The sequence below is a fragment of the Coenobita brevimanus genome, chromosome 99 (genome assembly GCF_032717465.1).
Source record: "Coenobita brevimanus isolate Jiangsu-jjx chromosome 99, ASM3271746v2, whole genome shotgun sequence".
NCBI classification, from domain to species: domain Eukaryota; kingdom Metazoa; phylum Arthropoda; class Malacostraca; order Decapoda; family Coenobitidae; genus Coenobita; species Coenobita brevimanus.
The window spans coordinates 20,777,284-20,803,074 of record NC_137052.1 but is presented as its reverse complement, the minus strand read 5'-3'; the positions used below and the strand labels follow the sequence as shown (position 1 = coordinate 20,803,074).

Genomic DNA, 25,791 nt, shown 5'->3' with positions numbered 1-25,791 from the left:
ATAAGAGAAAGGGTGAATCCTGATGAGATGTAGTTTCAGTTTATGCCAGGCAAAGGAAGCACTGATTCCATAGTCATTGTTGGGAAAAATATATAGGAAAGCACAAGAGAGCTGTACTTTTTGTTGACTTGGAGAAGATTTTTGACAGAGTCCCTTGGGACTGAGGAATGGCTGGTTAGAATAGCTATGGGTATGTATGTGGGTGCTCACACTCAGGTGAAAGTAAATGGAGATATGAGTCATGAGTTTTCTGTGAAAGTTGGTGTGTATCAGGGGTCAGTCTTGAGCCCCTTATTGTTTGTTGTGGTGCTTGAAGCTCTCTCAAATTACTTCAGAAATGGACTCCCATGAGAGATGTTGCAAGCTGGTAACATGGTGCTGACCGCAGGGAATGAAAAGGAGGAGGAGGAAAGATTTAGGAAATGGAGCACAAGGGTTTGAGAGTAAATGTGGATAAACAAAGTGATCATGTCTAGAGTTGGTAGTGGTACTACCAAAGCTGAGTGAGTGTGGACGTGTGAAGTTTGCCCCAAGGGTGTGGGAAGTAACCGTATCTTGTTCAGTGTTTGTGATAAGTGGATGGAATAGAAGTATAATAGTGGCAGGGTAATGTCTTAAAGGTAGACTGCAAACAATGCTGATTTCATGTGTGCAGTGTGTTGGGGAGAGCATGTAGAGATTGTCAGGCATAAAAGGATTGATCTTGCTGGTACGTCTCATGAGTGTGTGGAAGTTTTGTTATTTGAGGGATATGTTATAAACTGGAAATGGTGCTGAAGCCAGCTCTGTTGCTAGGGCAAGGAGTGGTTAGAGGAAGTTCAGGGAACTGTTGCTTCTCCTGACACTGAAAGGGATTTCCCTTTGTGCTAAGGGATCTTTGTATGTGGCATGTGTTAGGAATGTAATGTTGTATGGTAGTGAGACCTAGGCAGTAAAGGACGATGATATTCCTAGGCTTAAAAGTACAGTATGTAAATGACAGTGATTAGATGGATGTGTAGTGCATCCTTGAATGAGAAGCTTGAGGAGGCTAGGATTATGAATGACGAGTTGAAAGATGGGAATGGAGTGTATTGGTGTTGTGATGATGAGGGATTGATTTACATGGTTTGGCATGAGAAGAGAAGATGACAATTGAGTGAGAAAGGTGAGAAGTGTGAACTTCATTGTGAGAAGTAGACTAAAAAAGACCTGGACAAGGTCACACAGCGTGACCTAAGCGATAAGGGATTGAGTAGAGAGGCTGCCAAAGACTGACCAGTGTTGAGAACTATCATTAGGTGACCATGGCCGATGCATGCAAGCATCTCGGAGCCTATGTAAATATGAATGATACAACATACTGGTAGCCATTCTAGGCGACTTCAGTGTTCGTCACCACCTCTGGTTCTCCTTCCCATTCATTATCCACATTGTGCGCAAGCCTACATATTTTCTGTCCTTAATGACCTTGAGCTGCTTGTACAGCACCTCATCCATATTCCTGAACACCTTGAAGAGAGCTCCAACATACCTGACTTCTTTCTTACAATTAATACTTCTGCTTATTCAGTTGATCTTTTCTCTCCCATTAGCTTCTCCGCTCAAGACCTATCACCTTACCCTGTCTTGTCGCTCCAGTAAGAAATGATGCGATGGCTGCGTAATGAAACTTTATTTCTGCCAGCAATGTTATATTAAATATTACCATAAAACTACTAAAAAGGATATTATAAGAAAAAAATTGCTGCTAAACTTGACACATTCCAGACACCCTAGTTTAGTAGACTTTCTTTGATGCTAGCCTTAACTCTACCTAATATTACACTACTAGAGTAAGAGACGGTTGATATATGAATACATTTATAGTGGTTTTCGTAAGTATATTGACTCCCTTCCTCCCAGAAGAAAGAAACGAGTGACGACATTGTCAACGCTCCTTGTCCGCTTGTCTAATGTTTGTGTTGAACCAACATGACGGTTGTCATGGTAACGTGACTCACACCCTGGACGATTCCCCGTCATTCTATAAATATACCTAATATTAATGACTAATAATTGATTTTCAAGGGAAGCTATCAAAGTCTAGGTGTAATCAATATAATTAAATTTGGAAATAATTTATAAGATGCACATTAACGTGTGTCTGCCTTTGTGCATAGAAACACTGACCGGTCATCTTGATCCATGAAGCTGACCTAACTTTTCATTGTGAAAAAGATTGTTTTAAGAAAACTTCAGTAGTATATAAATGCTAAAGTATATTGTTGCCACCAAACCAAAGTGGATGATGCTGAAGAATCTTAGCTTTCTGGAAGACAGAGCACTTTTGTTGAAGTATTATGGATTTTTTTTGTGAATATCAATAAATATAAAATTGTGATGGTAATTGGATGGCACAGATTAACAATCAGTTGAATACCATTAATCAGTTGTAGCGGGAAAATGTTGGCAACACTGTGAAGGTAAACAAGGTGCCGTACGGGAGGTCGCAAACGTCAAGATCTTCGCAATGCCAACAGTTTCTGTTGACCGAGATGCCCTCTTCAGTTGCCTGGGCAAGTTATGTAGTAAGTACATGACACTGGAGGTTTATTCCTTGCATATTTTAATAAGGGGGACGATTCATTGCTTGCTTACCACAACCCAGCTGATGCAATATGGTACAGATGTTGCTCGGTTATATCCCTTGGTCTTTATTCAGATAAATATTTATAGCGTACATCTTTCATAAACAGCAATGATTGTTCCAAGAGAGTATGGAATTCAGGGGTTTGGCTGGTTAATTTCCGGTAGTTCACATCACTCGATCCATGAAATCTGACAACCACGTTGTAGACCATGTTATTTTGAATGTACCGTACTTCATGATAAACCTGTTTTTGGAAATGTATATTTAACGTGCAAACCCAATATTTCATTGCCTTGGATCTCAGCCTACATCTGCAATAGCCAGCCATATTTAACTTTCCCAATGCATTTTTAAGGTTGAAAACTGGCTGTCCCAAAATAAGTATACAGTATTTTGCCTTGGGTAGGCTTAATATCCAAAATGAGTGATTTCTGGAAAAAAAAGAAGTTCAAATTCATTAAAATCGCCTCAAATCAACCACAAATAATATTTTTTGTTTCAAAATCAAGTGATGTGAACTACCAAAAATTGACCTCTTGACGTCTTTACTCTTCGGGTTTGAAATGGCCTCATTCCAGCATACTGTAGTCGTTAAATTGCTAAACATAAAATATGACAACAGTTAGCAGTAATAGAGTATACCTGGCCTGTCTGGCTGAGCAGACTATGAGCTGCAAGTGGACAGCGCCTCACTGCAGTGAGGTGTGGGAAAGAGTGTAAAGGTGTGGTTCCTAGATGGACGCTGCAATTGCTTTTCCATTCAATTAATAGGGGCACCATAGTATAACAGGCTCCACATCATCTTGTTTTTTTGGTTACATGGTTACTGCCCAGCATTGTGAGTGGTTTCCTAGGTTACAGGAAACTGTTAGGCTTATCACTCAGTGTAGGTTCATCCAAAAGGAAGTAGACAGCGATACATCAGGTGAGTGGATGATGGTTACCACCACCTACCACAACATGATTATAGTGAAAGGTTTAATGCCATCTGTGAGGATAAGTGTAGAACCGGTAAATGGTCATGGGATATGAAATGTAAACATCCGGTGTATGCCTGTAATGTATCACTCACTGACTTCGCCCTTTTCCCTTCTGTGCTCAGTTGCTAGTGAAGGGCCTGTAGTCTCATTATAGCTACTGCTAGAAGTAGGTTAGGTGTTGAACTGTACCGGTTTGCTAAAAAGGGTACCATAAAAATTGCTGTTGACACAAAATATTGTGAATTGACAAACCCTGTTCACTCCATAGTATCATTGCTTTGCTGTTATTTTTACCATTAGCCAGAGATCACTGTAATACAGTACTATACATATGCCATTTTGTCCATAGCGGAAGAGGAGTTTGATGAGCTGTGCTTCAAGTATGGGATTGAGCTGGATGATATTGTTGAGGACCCAGAGAAAGGTGGAGTGACCTATAAAATTGAAGTTGGTGCTAACCGCTATGACCTGCTGTGTTTGGAGGGCATTGCACGCACCCTTCGCATTTACCTGGGCCTTGAAAAGCCACCAAGGTTCCGAGCACTGCCACCCAAATACCCGGACCAGTACAAGATCATTGTCAAGCCTGCCACTGCCCAGGTCAAGTAGATCAAGATTCTGTTGGAAGTCTTTTAACTTTTTAAGTAGCATCTAATGAATATTGTTCTATCTATCTATTGCCAGACACCATAATCCCGTAAGGGGTGTCCATGGACTTTTAGTTATTTGTTTCATGGGAAGGGGCATTAACCCTCAACCAACTCACTTGCTGACACGTAGGGAGCACGTATGGTTTGATTAGATGGTTACCACCCAGCGTTGTAAATGGTTACTTGGCTTACAGGAAACCATTTGGCTTGTCACTCAGTGTAAAGCCACCTGTAAAGGAAAGAAAAGCAATAAGAAGTGATAGGAAAGATAGGAGAAATAGGAAGAGAGGAGGGCAGGCACAGAAAAAAAAAAAAAAAGAAAGCTAAGGAAGAAGTAGGCAGCACTACATCAAGTGAGTGGATGATGGTCGCCACCACCTTCCACTATGATTATTGTTGCTTATGTATAATGATGGATTGTTGTGTGTACAGTACTGTATTTTATTTATCAAGCTGTGATGCAGCAGCTAAATTGGTTGTCAGTATAGTTAAATAAACATTTTATGACATCATTCCCATGGCATACAGTCTTTAGTTATATAAATTATAGAACTTCATACGACTAATCTTTTGCAACACAGTATAATGAAAGCACTGTGTTTTTGTCAACTGTAGGTTCATTTATAAATTTGCAGGACATTTTAAACCCAGTAAAGTACAGTACTATATATATAGGATCAGTCAGTTTCAAGGCAGTTCCAAGTACAGCATGCTAAAGCTAGAAATTTTTTTTTTACTGCACTCATCATCCAGCATGCCATTTAGGAGACAGTACTACTGTATACCCAATCTAAAATAATGCTGGCTAAAATATTTCACACTGCTTGTGTTCTAGGTTGTTTGATGGATGATGCATGGATGGTTGAAAACATGACAGATTATTAATAAAATCCCTGTTATTAATCATTTGCATGAACATATACTGATATACAAATAATGAATCAAGACCAGCTCTGGGACAAGAATTGGCAGCACGAGTCAGCCAATCTGTGAGCCTAAATTGCCATATCATGCTATGAGTAGGCCTATCATTTATATTTTTTCATACTCCTCATCTTTTTTTCTTTATTAGAAATATCCCTCATTTGTCTTGTTTTATTGCTGGATAAAATCCATGAACTAAAACATAGTCTTGGCTACTTTTGTTGCTACAGTATAAACACTAGGCACTTAGCACTTAATCCCCATTGTCCTTAGTACGAGCCACCACGTCCTGCACACTCTGTTGTTGTTTGATGGTGTCATATGCATACTGTCTAAAGGATAGGTTCTCTTATGTGGAGGATAATTCTGCATGGGTTATTAACCTAGTAAGACTTTTTTTTTTTTCTTTTTTTTTTTTCTATCAGATGATTATATTCAGTGTAAGAAAGGTCCCCACTATTGAGGAGGCTTTATTAGGGCTACAACAGACTCCTCGAGTTTTAAAATTCTGTCTGAACTGAATAAAATCATCAGTAGCTGATGATAAAACTAGAGATATCCCCCAGCTTACTGAGTTCTTTGTTGTGAATTGATACAGGTTCGTCCATATGTTGTTGGAGCGGTACTGCGTGACATCACCTTCACTCAAGCTGTATATGACTCCTTCATAGATCTCCAAGATAAACTGCATCAAAATATTGCTCGTAAGCGCACCTTGGTGGCCATAGGTGAGTCAGAGTAAGCAGGCAAGGATGCTTTGCTTTATCTATTTATCTGTCTCATGTTTTCATATTTCAGTGTGTTGGCTACAGCCTCCATCAGTTGGATTGGTAATGCATGCATATGCCATTTTTCCTGACCTTGGTTCAGTCCCCTCTTGGAAAGGATATGTGATAGGGTGCAGTAGCACAGTATTTCATTGCAGATGATTTCACATATTCACACCCTCTCGAGGTTCCCATGACAGCATGTAAAGACTCTTTGTCACAACACAACCACCACAACACAGTTTCTTTATCCACTTCCCACCCTTCATTCTAAAAGCTTTCCACACCTACACACAAGTATGAACTATTGGTATGAGTAGGTCATTTTTCCAGTGTGAGAGAGTAGTGTTCCTTGGCTCTGCAGATTGGTTGTTGGGGTATGTGGCCAGAGAATGTACTGTATCTGTCTCAGGGAAGATGGATAGCCCTTCCTTGCATAGTCCCTGTTCACCCTTGGGCAGGGAGTAGCACCCATTAGCCCACCAAAAAGGTAGTAGGTGGGTGGTTGCTATTGTGCTGGGGAATACAAGTCGGTTGTCCGTCAGGACCTGTAAAGCATGGCTTGAATGTATATGGTAGAGCTGCCCACAAATGTTAGGCGTGTCAGTCAGTAACATAATGATGGTACAGTACAATTCCAGTTAATCAGGAAGCTTGGGAAATTTATCTTCCCTGTTACTGATTTATTCCCAGATATCTGACATACTATTACGTATGGGCTATATCATTGCAGTATATACAATACTCACCACACATATCAAGGGCCACATTAACACATTCCCTTTGAAACATTACCTCCACATAAATTCACCCCATAGATGTAAAACACATGATTGCAGTGTCTTGCAGTAGTGTCAGATACACATGGTAAGTCCATTTTATTAATTTTTTGTTATTTTATTCATAAATATTGATAGAATGAGCTAAAGAAATAAATCTTAAGCATTTATTGGTGAACTATTGTTTTGTTTTAGTTTTTTCTTGGAGGGAAGAATCCTGCTGGCTCTTGGCCTTTGGTTCTTTCTGCCTTCTGTAAAAAAAAAAAAAAAAAAAAAAATGACATGCTCACACATCTGTGTATAGAGCCATGGTCTACCCACTTCTTCCCCATCTGATTGCTACCTCTCACTTGCCACTCAGCTGTTTTGCAGATCATCTAATCCCGTGTTGTCCCATGAGGAGTGTAGGAGCCTGGGGCTAGGCAAGTTGGTCCTGACATTTAAGATGAGGATGACCGGCCTCACTCATCCCTGAATGGCATTATGTGAGCAAAAAAATGCCAACCACCCCATGGATATAAACCTGCTCAGGTTCAATCCAATTGGAGTGCCTTAATTACCCACTAAACCACCAGGTGCTATAATTTGGTTATATGGTTACCATCCAGCATAGTAAATGGTTTCCTAGTGTACAGGAAACCATTTGGTATGTCACTTGGTGTAGAGTCACCCACAGACAGAAGGAAGGGGAAAGAATGAAGGAAAGCAAGACAGAAGAGGTAGGAAGGAAGAGAGGAAAGGGCAGTCACCTGAGCAACACTACATCGAGTGAGTGGATGGTGAGCACCCCCACCTGCCACTAGATAATACTGTATGATAAATACGAAGGAATTGCAAGCACAGTAATTTTGTTCAACAAGCCAAACCTTCATTTCTGTCAACTAGATTTTGTCTCCTCAGCCAGTGCAAATCTGTTCTAAGATTAATTGATACATTCATGAATGTGGCGAGTGAGGGGTGGAGTGATGGTGTGGTGAGTGAGTAGTGGAGTGCCTGCAGTCAGGTGAGGAAGAACAGGTGGGCTGTGTACTTATAGCCTACACAGCTAGAGAGTCCTGATAATTCTACTGTACACCATTTCTTTCCACATCATCTGTTCACCAAAAAATGCTCAAGCTTTATTTTTTTAGTTAATATTTCCATATTTTTATCAATATAATGATGAATTATATTTAAAAATGACCTTGTCAGGGAACTGTATGGTACTCCAGGCTCATGCATAAGCAGAGTTGTTTTGATAGGAAGAAAACTGTACTGGTACCACACATTTTCAGCTGATGAAGAGTATTTCTTCTTTCAGTTGAATTATTTGTCTTGCTTTTCACAAAAAATTCCTTGATCTTGGGTCCCCAGGACTTGATATAAATCATGGAATTTCCTTCATTAGATTCTGTTGTTGGTGTCTTATAATGTTCACCTTTTTCAAGTCTGTTGCATTTGTCCAGGTCTGTTTCAAGGTGAGCACAGTGCGTTTAAGAGTAGTTTGCAGTTTAGGCATCATGGAATGTAGAAATTACCGTCATATCAAGACAAGACAACACAACAGTGAGAGTGCTTGTCTACTGACTGGCAGTGGTAAGCAGACTGGTGATTTGTGGAGATATGGAGGGTGACTGAATTAGAGGAGGGGAAAGAGGGGAGAGGAGGGCTGGGAAGGGGATTAAATTGGAAATGACCTTGACCGAAAATCCCTTGACTTTACATTGCCCAGCTTTACCATGTCTCCCGTGACATGTGACTATTCCATGCAGGGTCTGGCATTCAAAGTGGCACACACTGTTATATTTTTATTTATGTATTTACCTAGTTGTGATATACAGGAAATGAGCTACGCTTGTGGGTCTCTGTTTTTCAATGTCAGTTTTTGCTTTAAACTCGTTTAAGTTTTTAGACTGGATAATCTCTTTGTCCAGGTTATTCCACAGGTCTATACATCTATAAGGAAAACTATGTTTCTTGATATCCTTCAAACAGCTTGGCTTCTTCAGTTTCATTCTGTGTCCTCTTGTTACTCTCTTATCCCATAAAAACAGATCTCTGTCAATTTTATCTACTCCCATCATGGTCCTGAGCACTGCATTCATGTCACCTCTCTCTCTCCATTCCTCTAAGGAAGGCAAATCCAGGTTTTCCAGTCTCTCTGTACGACAGATCTCCCAGACTGGGGACCATCTTAGTTGCTGTTCTTTGTATTCTCTCAATCTTGTTTATATCTTTCTTTTTGTGTGGAGACCACATTACTGCTGCATATTCTAACCTGGGGTGGATCATGGCCACTGTCAATTTTTTCATCATCTCCTCATCCATATAATGAAATGCTACTCATATGTTAGTCAAGAGTTTATACGTCTCTCTGTCTTGTTAATGTGTTTTTCAGGAGACAAAGTATCCTGGACCAGCACTCCCAAATCTTTCTCTTCTCTCGCTTTTGTGATAGGTTCATTACCCATCAAATAATTTAGTGATGGCCTCTTGGTACTTTTACCCATTTCCAATATTTTACATTTCTTTGCATTGAATTTCATTTCCCACTTCTGGCTCCAATCATGTATCCTATCCTGATCCTCCTGCAGTATTTTACAGTCCTCCTCTGCCTCTACCTTCCTCAGGATCTTTTGCATCATCAGCAAACAGACTTGCATAACTGTTCACTCCCTTTACCATATCTTTAATGTAGATCAGGAACATTACTGGCCCCAACACAGACCCCTGGGGGACTCCACTTATTACTTCTCTCCATCCAGACATCCTGTCCTTTATTACTGTTCTCGTTTGTCTGTCTCTCAGAAAGTCTGTCGTCCATTCTAGGAGGTTTCCCTTAAAAGTCCTCCTATATGCTCTAGTTTCCACAGTAGTCTCTTATGGGGTACCTTATCGAAGGCCTTTTCCAAATCTAAATACGCACAATCCACTGAACCGTCTTTCTCCTGTAGCACGTCAATTGCTCTTAAGTAAAAGCTCATCAAGTTGGAAACACATGACCTTCCACTTCTGAATCCAAATTGTCTTTCAGCCAAAATATTCATCTGTTCCAGATATTTCATCCATCTATCTTTCAGGATTCTCTCGCACAATTTTGGAACCATGCTGGTTAGGGACACTGGTCTGTAATTCAGGGGTTCTTCCTTGTTTCCTCCCTTATAAATTGGTACCACATTTGCCCTTTTCCATTCTTGAGGCACTTTCCCCTCTTCCAGAGAACACTCAGTTAAACTGTGAATCTTATCCGCCAGTTTTTCTCTGCATTCCTTCAGTACCCAGTTAGAGATTCCATCTGGTCCTGGGGCTTTCTTTACATCGTGAGTTTCCAGTAATTTATACACTAAATTGTCAAAATATTACCAAATATATTTGTGTAGTTTATTGCTCCCCCAATGCTTCTTCGGAACCCAGTGTATTTGACTCCAAATCCACACATTTGAGTAACCTTAACCTTGCCCTTATCACTGAAATTACCATTTTTGGTGATTTTAGCATACATAATGTTGAATGGTTATAGCATTCTGCCAAGACTAACGATGCTGGTCTAGAGTGCAAGCTGTTTGGAGAATCGTTTAATCTCACCCAGCTGGTAAAGCAACCAACCAGAATACCTGATAATCCTGACCATGATGCCCATCTCTTGGATTTACTCTTGACAAATAATCCAGATCAATACAGGATAGAGGTACTGTCACCACTTGGATCCTCTGACCACAATCTCATCAAAGCCTCATTAGTTAACCCCCCCACACCTGCCCGTTCTGAACCTGTCAGGGTGACCCAATGGCACTTTGATAGGGCAAACTGGGATGGATTTAGAAATTATCTTGCCGACATTCCATGGCGGTCTTTCTTCTCTAGTGATCCCAGTTCTACCCAGTCCCACATTTGCGACTTAATACTAGCTGGTATGGATTTATTCATATGAAGTCAATGGTTCACTAAAAGATCAAACTCTCCAAAATGGTTTGATGGCAACTGTGCCAGAGCAACAGCCCAAAAGTCATTAGCATATAACTCTTAAAATAGAAAACATCTGAATCACTCTCTCAGTTTAAAATTGCTAGAAATCACGCAAAAGCTGTATTAAATTTAGCTAAATCAAACTTTTTTCAAAAGCAAGCATCAAAACTACTTAACAACCTTAATGACAATAGAATATTCTGGTCAGCTCTTAATTTTTTCAATAATAACTTTAACAAGTCATCTTCCATTCCCCTACTAAAATCTTCAGATGGCAACATTACAAATGACCCGCGTGGGAAAGCGGATATTTTTGCCAGTACATTTGCCAGAAACTCTACCATAGACAATACCAGCCAGAATGTCCCAGTACTAGAACTTGACTCTCCCGAAATTGCCCTGCTTAAAATACAGACAAGATACGTAAAATCCATCCTAGACAATTTACCTACCAGCAAAGCTCCAGGCCCAGATGGAATGCCGCCAGTTGTTTTGAAAAAGTGTTCCCCTGAACTTGCCTCTGTTCTAGCTAAATTATTCAGACTATGCATACGTACTTCTTTATTCCCAAATTCATGGAAAGAAGCCAATATCCACCCAATTCTGAATAAAGGAAGTTCCTCTGACCCCTCTGATTACTGTGTCACATCTTCTCTTGGTAAGGTATTTGAAACTTGAATTAATAAGCACATTGTTAAACATCTTGAATCCAGCAACTTAATTAGTGATAGACAATATTGTTTTTGCCACGAAAGATCCACCATTGACATACTCAATCTCCTAACTCATACCATCCATCAATCAATTGATCTACCTGGAGAAACTCATGCAGTAGCTCTTGATAATTCTAAAGCTTTTGACAGAGTATGGCACCGTTCCCTGCTGTCCAAACTCCCTTGCTATGGACTAACGTCTTTTGTTCCTTTGATTTCTTCATATCTTAGTGACAGGAAAATAAGAGTAAAAGTAGGTGATGTATATTCCAATTTCCACTCAATTAACACTGGCATGCCTCAGGGATCAGTTCTTGCGCCAACCCTATTCCTGGTTCATATTAATGATCTCTTATCTGTCACCCACAATCCCATCCACTCATACGCAGATGACTCAACACTACATAGTTCATTCACACCCAGACACCCATTTACAAAGTCTAATATCTCTACCTCTCAACTCAGTACAGCCATCTCCATAAATCAAGACCTATCTACGATCAGTGAATGGGGACAAAACAACCTTGTCTCTTTTAATGCTAGTAAAACTAAATACAGGTATACACAATTTACTAATAGACGGATATTGCCAGGTTCGTACATTACCTTCAGTGCTACTAATATTCCCATCTCCAAAAGTATTGAAATTCTTGGCGTCTTACTTAACAGTGCCCTCAGCTGGACCTCTCATGTCAGATCACTTGCTAAAACCGTGTCAAAGAAACTTGGGTTATTGTACAGAGTCCGTAACTTCTTCACTGATGAGCAGTTAGCTATAATTTATAAGAGTCATGTGCGCTTTCAGCTTGAATATTGCTCACCCTTGTGGAATGGATGTGGAGAGGTTGCATTAAAACAACTAGACAAAATTTGGAACAAAGCTGTTAGAATTATTAACAACCCTGCCATTACAAATAAACTACCTCCCCCGCAAATAAGAAGGAATGTTGCCTCCCTTGCATTATTTTACAGATATTTTTTTGGCAAATGCTCAGACGAAGTTACGTCCATGGTGCCACGTCTCCATGCTACATGGGCATCTGGTAGTGCTCATAACTGGAATGTCACTCAGCCATATTGCAGAACTTCTGCCTATAAGAATTCTTTCATTCCCCGAACTGCATTTCTCTGGAACTCGCTTCCCCAGAGTTGTTTCCCTCCAAATTTCAACCCACAGCTGTTTAAGTCTAACTGTTACAGATATTTTATGAACAGAGGACACCAGTAATCAGGTGTATGGATTATTTTTTGTTTTATTCATTTGTTTTTCCTTCCTCCATTCTGTTATTTAAAAAAAAAAAAAAAAACTTCCTGTACTTCCACTTTTATATCTTTCACCACTACATTTCTCATCACTCCCTCCCCTTCCACAAACTCACTTTCATTAGTGAAAACTGACTGGAAACGTTTGTTCATTCAGCTTGCATTGCCGCATCTTTATAGACCTCTCCATCTACGTTCAGTTTGGTGATTCCTTCCTTTTGTTTCAATTTGCCATTGACAAATCTATAAAACAGTTTGGGTCCATCTTTACATTTGTCTATTATACCTTTTTCAGAGTTTCTTTCTTCCTCTGTACGTATTCTTGTATATTCTTCCTTTGTTCTGTTATTATCTCTCTTCCTCCAGTTGTTCCACGCCATGTCCCTCTCCTTTTTTGATGTCATTCACCTTCTGTTAAACCACTCCATTTTCTTGTTTTCTTTGCCCCTTACTCTTGGCACATATTTTTCCACTCCAGACTTATAGAGGTCTAGAAAGATTTCCCACTTCCTCTGTATCTCTCCTGTTTCTTTGAATTTTCTCCAATCCGCATTTTCGAAGAATTTTCTCAATCCTGTAAAATTTTTGCTTTCCCAAAGCTGTATCTTCCCTACCTATAAAACTCGTCTCTTGGCACTGCACTCCCTATTATCATCTGGAACTCAGTGACCACATGATCACTTTTTCCTATAGGACAAAGATATTTCAAAGATTCTGTTACATCGGGTTCTTTGGTTAGCAGTAAATCTAATCTTGCGGGTGTGTCCTCACCTCAGAATCTTGTCTCTTCTTTGACCGACTGTGTCATCACATTGTTCATTGTTATATTTAACAATTTAGTGCCCCACGAATCTTCACCACCTCCCAAGTCCCACTCCTCCCAGTTCATCTCTTTACAATTAAAGCCCCCATTAAAATTGTATTGTTGCTTTTCTCAGTCACTTTCCGTAAATAATTAGCCATGTCTGACAACATCTCATGGTATTCATCACCATTCCATGCATTTGTCTGAGGGGGAACATATACTACTGCCATATCTCGCCCACCATTCCCTCCAGTTTCTAGTTTCATATTTATCACTTCAGCCCTACCCTCTCCTATTTCCACAGTATCTGCATTTATGTTGTTCTTCGCTGCTATCATCACTCCTTTTCCCATTTTTTCTTTTTTGTCTCTTCTCCACAGTTTGTATTTACCATCTCCCATATGGACATCAACATCCTCCCTTAACTTCTATCTGTCCATCTACTATATAGCCCGATGCCGTAATCCCGCAAAAGTTGGCCGCAGACAAAACGCCTCCAAGTCGCTCTGTCAACCACCATTTGACCACACTCCCCCCCAACTCACTCCCCCCTCCCTCATATACCTCTCAACTCCATCCCTCCACCTCATCCTCGGTCTACCCTTCCCTCTCCCTCCCTCCACCTCACCTACATACACTCTCTTAGTCAATCTTTCATTCTCCATTCTCTCCACATGTCCAAACCACCTCAGTGTGTTTCTCCTAATCTTCTCAACCACATCCTCATCCACCCCACAACTTTCCTTCACTTCTTCATTCGTCAACCTGTCCCTCCATGTCACTCCACATGCTCCTCTCAAGTAACTCATTTCCACTGCTCTCACTCTTGACTTGTTCCCCTCTTGCAAGGTCCACGCCTCGCCTCCATACGTCAGGGTAGGGATCACAATACTATCATGCAGTGACTTCTTAACATCCATACTCACCCCCCTATTTTTCATCACCGCTTTCAGTGAACCAACAACCTCCCTTCCCTGCTGTACCCTTTCATGCACTTCATCCCCCAAAGTTCCATCCTTACTCATCACACTACCCAGGTACTTGAATGCACTCACATTCTCCATATCCTCACCGTCCAACCTCACTGTACATTCTGTGACTTCATTCCTCTCAAACACCATAAATTTACTCTTGTTTACATTAGCTTTCAGATTCCTCTTCCTACACACAGTCCCAAATTCATTCACCAAACCTTGCAACTCCCATTCATCTTCACTCAACAATACTGTATCATCAGCAAACAGCAACACTGAAATCTTCCAAATCTCACCCTCATTCTTTAGAGCATCCCCACATCCACTGCCCTACTTTGCACCTCTTTTACAACTCCATCCATGTATATATTAAACAGCCATGGAGACATCACACAACCCTGTTTCAATCCCACATTGAGATAAAAGAACTCAGCTCACCATCCACTCGCACCTTAGCCCTAGCTCTCTCGTACATACTCTTCACAGCACTCAATAATTTCCCCTCCACTCCATAATTATCATCTCAGTACCTTCCACATACCTTGTCTATCTATACTGTCATAAGCTTTCTCCAAGTCCATGAAGGCAGCATACACTTCTTTCCCTTCTCTAGATGCTTCTCCACTAAACATCTTAGAACAAATATCTGATCTGCACACCCTTTTCACTTCCTAAATCCCCCTTGTTCTTCTCCAGCTAGCTCCTCTGTTATATGCCTAATCCAATCAATGAGTATTCTACCATATATTTTTCCAGTCACACTAAGAAGGCAAATACCCCTATAGTTACCACATACTTATCTCTTCCCTTTTCCTTTGTATAAAGGAACAGTTATACCTGATTTCTAGTCCTCCGGAACCCTTCCCTCTTCCCAAGCCAATCTACATAACTTCCATATCCACTCCACTACAGTCTCACCCCCATACCTCAGCATTTCTCCACACACTACATCAATTCCCGGGGCTTTTCCCATCTTGATCTTCTTCATTGCTTCCACTATTTTTGTCCTACTGATCTCTTCCTCCCTCCTGTCATCTCTCCTTCTCCCAGCCATTCCCCAACCACTTATACTCGCACTGCTGTCACTCTCTACATTCAACAAATCCTCAAAGTGCTCCTTCCATCTCCTCAATTTCTCTCTATTCTCCACCAGCAATCTAATTATTCATATCTTTCACTCCTCTACTATTACCCCTTTCACACTGCCTTACTTTCTTTACTTCCTTCCAAAACAATTTCTTACTCTCCCTCCATTTCACACTCAGATTCCTCCCAAACTCTTCATCCACTTTCTTCTTACTCTCCTTCACCATCTCTTCACCTCCCTTCTCCTGCTCACATATACCTCCCTCTTCTCTCTTTCATCTTCTCCCCTACCTCTACTCGCAAGCCATTCATTATATGCCTTCTTCTTTTGTTCCACAGCTCGTTTCACCTCATCATTCCACCATGCTGTCCCTTGCACACCCCTGCATCTCCTCCTCACTCCACAAACCACCTCACACACTGAGCTTATGTCTTCCGTGAATATCTTACATACGTCTTCCACCCCTTCCATCTGCTCTAACTCATACCTTCCCAATCTTTCTTCCACTATGCTCTTATACTCTGCCATTTTCTCACTGTCTTGCAAATTCTCCACTCTTCTCATAGGAGTTGTTTCTTTGTCTCCTCAATCATTTTCTTTGCAGCTTTACCTTGGCCATCACTAAGTGATGATCAGAGACTCCATTCCCCCACCCTCTCTACACTCTTGCATCCAACACTTGTCTTCTCATTTGCTCATCTACACACACGTAGTCTATCATTGCCTTTCGTTCAACAAGTTCACCATCCATCCTCCTCATAACTCTCCATGTATACCTGTGGATCATCTTATGCTGAAAGTCGGTGTTAGCTATTGCTAACCCCTTACCAGCACAGATGTCCAACAAAGCACTACCATTCCCATCTACTTCAGCTGGCACACCTCACTGACTAACCACTCCATCCACTCGTACATTCCTGACTTTGCCATTCATGTTTCCAATCAAAAACACTCTCTCACTCCTCTCAGATTTGTTCATACATGCTTCTACACTTGCCCAAAACTCATCTTTCACTCTTGTCACTCAGTCCTCTGTCGGTGCATATGCACACACATTCGCCCACGCTTGTATACCTACTTTCATCCTCACTCATACAATCCTTGCACCCACTGTTCCATACTCTCTTATATTCTCCTTCCACTTCTTGCTTATCACCAGACATACTCCCTCTCTTGCCCTCTCATTCTCATTAACTCCTGCACATATTCCTAAACCATATTCCCATTCTCTCACCCTTTCACCTTCCCATTTAGTTTCAGTCAGTCCACATATATCCACTCTTGCATCCTCAAGCGCCTGCACAGTTTCTCTCTCACTTCATCATTCACTCCTCTCACATTCCATGTCCCTACCCTCAGAATGGCCTTTGTCCGTTCCTTAGTTGTCAACGTATGGTCCGTCCTGGTCCGAGGCACTTTATTTGCTTGTTTAGTTAGTTCTTTTTACGAGGTGGGGCACAATCCCACCACCAACCCTTTTAGTAGCGTCATACGACAAGCAGGGATACTGGGGGAGTACTCTTGAAACCCCCCTACCCCCAGGGGGCACATAACATCAGGTTCATGAGCCCTCAAGAAGTCATTGATTTCCAACCTAGCCGATATTAAACCATCAACATTAGTATATGTCACTTTCAAATTTTTATTGTTGTTTTTTATACCCTCTTCTTTCCTTCTCTGTGTCGGTACCACTTCCTCAATTTCTGATCCATAACTCTTCAATAAAACACTGTCTTCTCTTCGTCCATTCTCCGTGAATTTTCCCGGTTATCTTAAAATCCTGGTTATCTGGATACAAAAATCCAGGGTTGTATTGAATATAATTGGAGAGGGCAAATAGCTTCCTCAGAAGGTGGTAAATGACTGAATGAGTTTGATAACATATACTGGTAGTGTACAGTAAATATCTCATTGGCATCATTTTCATATTAGCTACAGTATATTTTTATAGTAACTACATAGTGCTCACCATCCACTCACTCAATGTAGTGCTGCTCTTGGGTGCCTGCCCTTTCCTCTCTTCTGTACTTCTTTCCTTCCTTTCTCTTCTGTCATTCTTTCCCTCAATCTTTCCTCTTCCTTCTGTCAGTGGTTGACTACACTGAGTAACAAGCCAAATGGTTTCCTGTACACCAGGAAACCATTTACTGTGCTGGGTGGTAACCATATACAGGTAACCAAATTATGGCATCTGGTAGTTTAGTGGATAATTAAGGTGCTCCAGTCAGGTTGAACCAGTGTAGGTTTATATCCAAGGGGTGGTTGGGGTTTATTGCTCACATAATGCCACTCAGGGTTGAGTGAGGCCGGTCACTGTCATCTTGAATATCAAGACTGACTTACCTAGCCCCTGGCTCCTATGCTTCTCATGGGGCAACATTGGATTTGATGATGAATGAATAAATTATAGCGGTTATCTGTTGGTGATCCTCAGCTACCCAGAATGATGGTGTGCCAGTTACCCCCAGTTGGCAGTTCTAGTTGTTTGTAAAAGGTTATTTTGGAAAGCATGTATTGAAGAGGATTGAGAGCCATGGTGATGATGATCCACCTTTTAATAACAGGTACACATGATCTGGACACCATCACTGGACCATTTGTGTATGATGCCCGACCACCAAAGGAGATCTCTTTTGTACCGCTTAACCAGACACAGGCCATCCGATCAGATGTGATGCTTGAAAAGTTCTCGCATGACTCGCACTTGAAGGAGTATGTGCCTATTATCAAGGTGAGACTGCTAATGTATTCTTCTTCTTTATGGTTTACTTAACATTTTCATGGTCCAGTGACTCAGCTGAATGTTATTGTCCGACATTTTCTGGATTAGAAATCTGTTCTAGAGTTGCCTTTCCCATAAGAGAGTGACCTCATTTGCAAGCATGGTATTAAGAGGTTGATCCTGCATGACATCTTGAAGACCAAGGACAAAACAAAGGAGTTATGAAGAAAATGGATGGTGAGAGGAAGGGTAACTATGTGTTCAGGACCAGGAAGCTGCCCAACGAGAAGTATGTTGAAGCTGTGTGCGGTGGTTGTGAGCCATTTGGCTCCTGAGGTTTCAGATTTACAAGCCAAATAAATTTTTAGTAGCCAAACTGACCACAAACCGAAATGTTTTACGAGCAATAAATATATTTATTTATTTACACAGTGATAGTGAGAAAATGACAGAGTATAAGAGCATAGTGGAAGAAAGACTGGGAAGGTATGAGCTAGAGCAGATGGAAAGGGTGGAAGACGTATGTAAGATATTCACGGAAGAGATAGGCGCAGCGTGTGAGGCGGTTTGTGGAGTGAGGAGGAGATGCAAGGGTGTGCAAGGGACAGCATGGTGGAATGATGAGGTGAAACGAGCTGTGGAACAAAAGAAGAAGGCATATAGTGAATGGTTAGCGAGTAGAGGTAGGGGAGAAGATGAGAGAGAGAAGAGAGAGGTATATGTGAGCAGGAGAAGGAAGGTTAAGAGACTGGTGAAGGAGAGTAAAAAGAAAGTGGATGAGGAGTTTGGGAGGAATCTGAGTGTGAAATGGAGGGAGAGTAAGAAATTGTTTTGGAAGGAGGTAAAGAAAGTAAGGCAGTGTGAAAGGGGAAATAGTAGGGGAGTGAAAGATAGGAATAATAGATTTTTGGTGGAGAAGAGAGAGAAACTGAGGAGATGGAAGGAGCACTTTGAGGATTTGTTGAATGTGGAGAGTGAGAGCAGTGCGAGTATAAGTGGTTGGGGAATGGCTGGGAGAAGAAGAGATGAGAGGAGGGAGGAAGAGATCAGTAGGGCAGAAGTAGTGGAAGCGATGAAGAATATTAAGTTGGGAAAGGCCCCAGGAATTGATGGAGTGTGTGGTGAAATGCTTAGGTATGGGGGTGAGATTGTTGTGGAGTGGATATGGAAGTTGTGTAGATTGGCTTGGGATGAGGGAAGGGTTCCAGAGGACTGGAAATCAGGTATAATTGTTCCTTTATACAAAGGAAAAGGAGAGAGAGAAGTATGTGATAACCATAGGGGTATTTGCCTACTTAGTGTGACTGGTAAAATATATGGTAGAATACTCATTGATAGGGTTAGGTATATGACAGAGGAGCTAGTTGGAGAAGAACAAGGGGGATTTAGGAAGTGAAAAGGGTGTGCAGATCAGATATTTGTTCTAAGATGTTTAGTGGAGAAGTATCTAGAGAAGGGAAGGAAAGTGTATGCTGCCTTCATGGACTTGGAGAAAGCTTATGACAGAATAGATAGCCAAGGTATGTGGAAGGTATTAAGAATATATGGAGTGGAGGGGAAATTGTTGAGTGCTGTGAAGAGTATGTACGAGGGAGCTAGGGTTACGGTGCGAGTGGATGGTGAGCTGAGTGAGTTCTTTGATCTCAATGTGGGACTGAAACAGGGTTGTGTGATGTCTCCATGGCTGTTTAATATATACATGGATGGGGTTGTAAAGGAGGTGCAGGGTAGGGCAGTGGATGTGGGGGTGGCTCTAATGAATGAGGGTGAGATTTGGAAGCTTCTGGTGTTGCTGTTTGCTGATGATACAGTATTGTTGAGTGAAGATGAATGGGAGTTGCAAGGTTTGGTGAATGAATTTGGGACAGTGTGTAGGAGGAGGAATCTGAAAGTTAATGTAAACAAAAGTAAAGTTATGGTGTTTGAGAGGAATGAAGTCACAGAGTATGCAGTGAGGTTGGATGGTGAGGATGTGGAGAATGTGAGTGCATTCAAGTACTTGGGTAGTGTGATGAGTAAGGATGGAACTTTGGGGGATGAAGTGCGTGAAAGGGTACAGCAGGGAAGGAAGGTTGTTGGTACACTGAAAGCAGTGATGAGAAATAGGGAGGTGAGTATGGAAGTTAAGAAGTCACTGCATGATAGTATTGTGATCCCTACCCTGACGTATGGAAGCGAGGCATGGACCTTGCAAGAGGGGAACAAGTCAAGAGTGAGAGCAGTGGAAATGAGTTACTTGAGAGGAGCATGTGGAGTGACGTGGAGGGACAGGTTGACGAATGAAGAAGTGAAGGAACGCTGTGGGGTGGATGTGGATATGGTTGAGAAGATTAGGAGAAATACACTGAGGTGGTTTGGACATGTGAAGAGAATGGAGAATGAAAGACTGACTAAGAGGGTGTATGTAGGTGAGGTGGAGGGAGGGAGAGGGAGAGGTAGACCGAGGATGAGGTGGAGGGATGGAGTTGAGAGGTATATGAGGGAGAGGGGAGTGAGTTGGGGGGAGGGTAGTCAAATGGTGGGTGACAGAGCGACTTGGAGGCGTTTTGTTTGCGGCCACCCTTTGCGGGATTAGGGCGTCGGGCTATAGATAGATAGATAATTAGAATCATATAATGAGGTTTTAAACATTCACAATGGCGACAAGGAAAGACTTAATAATCGATCACGTGCTTTTTTGTTCATTTAAGTGAGATTTACTCATTTTGTAGTTTACTGGATTTTCAAGTGGATGTATTTTCTCCTTGTCAAAAGGTGACTTGCATGTAAAATTTGCTCGCCAAAGGGAAAAAATACTCACATTTGCGAGCTGTGGCTCGCCAAACAAGAGCCCTGTGGTACAGGCTGGAGTGTGCCGAGGCTGTATCTGTTGCATGGCCTTGACATCCAACATGCATCACAAAGGCTTGCTACTCACCTTGGAATTATAGATTTCAAGTGTAGTGATGGCTGGCTGTGGAGGTTCAGGAGGTGCCACAGCATTGTTAATATGGCCATAACTGGGGAGATGCTCAGCACTGATGTCAGTGCTGTGGAGCAGTTTGTCCTGCATCTTCGGAACCAGGTGGAGGATGAGGGCCTACATGAGTTCCATATTTACAGTGCTGATGAATGTTTGATAGTTCTCCTACTGTTTTGCTTCCCTTTTCTTTGTTTTCAGAACCTAGCCCACCCTATCTTTTAAATGGGACCTTAGTGCTGGGCTAATAATAAGAACCTGTTTAATCCATTACTGTAGTACAGTATGCTGTAGCTGGTGGGTAACATTTTTGTATTATGTATCAGGACAAGCCATTGTACCCAGTGATTTCTGGTGACAGTGGTGGTGGTTGTGGTGGTGGTGATGATGATGATGATGATGATGATATTATTATTATTATTATTATTATTATTATTATTATTATTATTATTACTGTATTATTATTATTATTATTGTGTGGTAGGTTGGGGCACTCACCATCCACTCACTCAATATAGTGCTGCTCTCGGGTGTCTGCCCTGTCCTCTCCTCTATTTTTCTTTCCTTCCATCCTCTTCTATCTTTCTTTCCTTCATTGTTTCCTCATCCTTCTGCCTACGGGTGACTTTACATTCCCTCTTCTGTCTTTCATTCCTTCATTCTTTCCTTGTCCTTCTGCCTATGGGTGACTCTACACCGAGTGACAGGCCAAATGGTTTCCTGTACACCAGGAAACTATTTACTATGCTGGGTGGTAACCATATAACCAAATTTTGGTGCCTGGTGGTTTAGTGGGTAATTTTGTGCTCCAGTCGGATTGAGCCGATGAAGGTTTATATCCAACAGGTGGTTGGGGTTTATTGCTTACTTAATGCCACTCAGGGATGAGTGAGGTTGGTCACTTTCATCTTAAATGTCAGGACCAACTGCCTAGCCCCGGGCTCCTATGCTCTTCATGGGGCAACGTAGGATTGGATGATGGATGGATGGATTATTATTATTATTATTATTATTATTATTTATTATTATTATTATTATTATTATCCAACCATCCATCACCCAATCCTATGTTGCCCCATGAGGAGCGAAGGAGCCAGGGGTTAGGCAAGTTGGTCCTGACATTTAAGATGAGAGTGACCAGCCTCACTCATCCCTGAGTGGCATAACATGAGTAATAAACCTCAACCACCCCTTGGATATAGTCCTACACAGGCTCAATCTGATTGGAGCTCCTTAATTACCAGTTTAACTACCAGGCACAATAATTTGGTTACTGTATATGGTTACCACCTAGCATAGTAAATGGTTTCCTGGTGTACAGGAAACTATTTGGCATGTCACTTAGTGTAGAGTCACCCGTAGGCAGAAGGAAAAGGAAAGAATGAAGGAAAGAAAGACAGAAGAGGGAGCATAAAGTCACATGTAGACAGATGGAAGAAGAAAGAATGTCTATCTATTTATCTATAGCCCGACGCCCTAATCCTGCAAAGGGTGGCTGCAGACAAAACGCCTCCAAGTCGCTCTGTCGCCCACCATTTGACTACCCCCCCCAACTTACTCCCCCCTCCCTCATATACCTCTCAACTCCATCCCTCCACCTCATCCTTGGTCTACCCCTCCCTCTCCCTCCCTTCACCTCACCTACATACACCCTCTTAGTCAGTCTTTCATTCTCCATTCTCTCCACATGTCCAAACCACCTCAATGTATTTCTCCTAATCTTCTCAACCAAATCCACATCCACCCCACAATGTTCCTTCACTTCTTCATTCTTCAGCCTGTCCCTCCATGTCACTCTACATGCTCCTCTCAAGTAACTCATTTCCACTGCTCTCACTCTTGACTTGTTCCCCTCTTGCAAGGTCCACGCCTCGCTTCCATACGTCAGGGTAGGGATCACAATACTATCATGCAGTGACTTCTTAACTTCCATACTCACCTCCCTATTTCTCATCACTGCTTTCAGTGAACCAACAACCTTCCTTCCCTGCTGTACCCTTTCACGCACTTCATCCCCCAAAGTTCCATCCTTACTCATCACACTACCCAGGTACTTGAATGCACTCACATTCTCCATATTCTCACCGTCCAACCTCACTGTACATTCTGTGACTTCATTCCTGTCAAACACCATAAATTAGTCTTGTTTACATTAGGTTTCAGATTCCTCTTCCTACACACTGTCCCAAAATTCACTCACCAAACCTTGAAAGAAAAATAGAAGAGGAAGGAAGGAAGAGAGGAAAGGGCAGACACCCAAAACAGCATTACAGTACATTGAGTGAGTGGATGATTAGTGCCCCTGCCTAGCACTGTTATTATTATTATTATTATTATTATTATTATTATTATTATTATTATTATTATTATTATAATTATTATTATTATTAGTGGTCAGTGAGGGTGCTCACCATCCACTCACTCAATGTAGTGCTGCTCTCGGGTGCCTGCCCTTTCCTCTCTTCTTTCGTTCCATCCTTCCTCTTCTGTCTTTCTTCCCTTCATTCTTTCCTGCATTCTTTCCTCTTCATTCTGTTTAATGGTGATTCTACACTGAGTGACAAGCCAAATGGTTTCCTGTATACCAGGAAAACATTTACTCTGTACTATGCTAGGTGGTAGCCATATAACCAAATTATGGCACCTGGTGGTTTATTGGGCAAGTAAGGTGCACCAGTCAGATTGTGCCGATGCAGGTTCATATCCAAGGGTGGTAGGGGTTTACTGCTCGTGTAATGCCACTAAGGGATGAGTGAGCCTGGTTACTTACATCTTAAATTGTCAGGACTAACTAGCCCAGCCCTGGGCTCCTACACTCCTCATGGGGCAACACAAGATTAGATGTTGATGATGATGATTAGTATTGTAGTTTACCTAATCCAATAGTGCACTTGATGATTAACACTTTGTATGTTTTAGGACAAGCCAGTGTACCCAGTGATTACTGACCAAGCTGGAGTGGTGTTGTCACTCCCACCAATCATCAATGGGGACCATTCCAAGATCACACTGAATACTCGTAATGTCTTCATTGAATGCACTGCCACAGACAAGTACAAGGCCCAGATTGTGCTGGATACACTTGTCTGCATGTTTTCACAGTATTGTTCCCAACCCTTCACTGCAGAAACTGTTCAGGTACAGTGAAAGTAGTCACTTTCAGCTACTGCACTTTGCTGCAGACCTGTTTAAAGTACTTGGTTTTAGTAAACCACTTTATGGACTGTGACATCACTTGTATGATTGTAACTGATGGATGTACTTGCTGAGTGATGATGATTTTAGTGGATATCATGATATATTTTACCCCTACTAGATGGAATTTGAATATTGTTTCCTGTATTACATGAAAACTTTGGTAATATCTCTCACAGAAGCCAGATATATTGTATGTGTAGAGCATTTCTCAACAATTTGAGTTTGAAACCACTTAGACCATTTGTGTACACCATGTGCTGTCTGCTTACACATATGTTACTGTCCCATCTTAAACTATTAAATATCTCATTTGACAGTTTTTATGCACATCTTTTCCGGCACTTTCACCATTTTTTGGTTCTTAGCATTAACCCCTTCTTTACCAAAAAACTGTTGTCATACATGTGTGTGTACATCAAAATGGATGACGCCCAGATCTAAGCCTCACTAGGTGAACTCGGTGAGCTCTCTTTAACCCTTAAAGGATGGGTGTCCTCATATGCAGCTCAAGATTACTAGTGGCAAAGAGACGGGTGTCCGCATATGCAGTCCCATCATTTTTCAAAGTAACGCAAGCATTGAAGCAGATTCCCATTATCTATGGAGGAATAGGATGACCGTAACAAACCCTCCCCAACACCTCCCCACCTTACCGCACCCGCGAAACCAGTGACACACTTAGTCTTTGTCCAGCATTGTGACCAAGAATATGTCGCACTCTACACCCGTCTTAAGGGGTTGAGAATGCCTCAGGTGGGTGGGTGTCAGGAGGGGGAGCTTGTAAAATAGATTTCAGACTGAGGTATTGCAATGCCCTGTATGTAAAATGGGTGTTTAAGTGTTTCTTCATTGTTAATGTAGAATGTCTGGAGAAGGGATATTGTTGAAAGGGGACTGGTAATGGATGTTTGGTGATGACATTCTGTTTGTAGTTGTGTTGTGTGACTGTATGAAGGTATTCTCATCCAGCACCAAGATGCTGATGTCCATGCATATTGTAATACTTTGCCAACAGGTAGAGTACCCAAATGGTGAGCAGCTAACATACCCAGTCCTGAAGTATCGCCAACAAGAGACATCGGCGGCTTACTGCAACGTACTGGCAGGTACAGAGGAGACTCCAGAAACCATTGCCTCACTCCTTAAGATGATGAGTCTTGGAGCGGCTGTGGTGGGGGATGACAAGATAATGGTTGAGGTGCCTCCTACTAGGTAAAGATAAGCAAAGCTTTACAGTGGGGAATGACATAATTACAGTATGCTTTTTCTCTATTTGTCTGTTGGTGCTTTGTTGTCTGATGATTAGGACACCCTAGTCAGAAAGACAGCCCTGCATGGGTTTGGTCCTCAAAATGTGGCCGAAGGTTTTCCAACCATGTAATACCATCAAGGGGAGTAACCTGGTCATGTGCCC

The 25,791-nt window shown here is 41.7% G+C and overlaps 1 protein-coding gene across 1 annotated transcript in view; it reads left to right on the top strand.

Moving 5' to 3' along the window:
- Positions 1–2,454: 2,454 nt before the first annotated feature.
- beta-PheRS (phenylalanine--tRNA ligase beta subunit) overlaps positions 2,455–25,791 on the top strand; it is a 37,996-nt gene continuing 14,659 nt past the window's right edge. The window contains exons 1-6 of the mRNA XM_080283919.1: positions 2,455–2,549; positions 3,941–4,191; positions 5,764–5,893; positions 18,063–18,229; positions 24,099–24,317; positions 25,393–25,589. Of these exons, the coding sequence (XP_080140045.1) occupies positions 2,492–2,549; positions 3,941–4,191; positions 5,764–5,893; positions 18,063–18,229; positions 24,099–24,317; positions 25,393–25,589 (1,022 nt within the window). The 5' untranslated portion in view covers positions 2,455–2,491. The remainder of the gene's footprint in view (positions 2,550–3,940; positions 4,192–5,763; positions 5,894–18,062; positions 18,230–24,098; positions 24,318–25,392; positions 25,590–25,791) is intronic.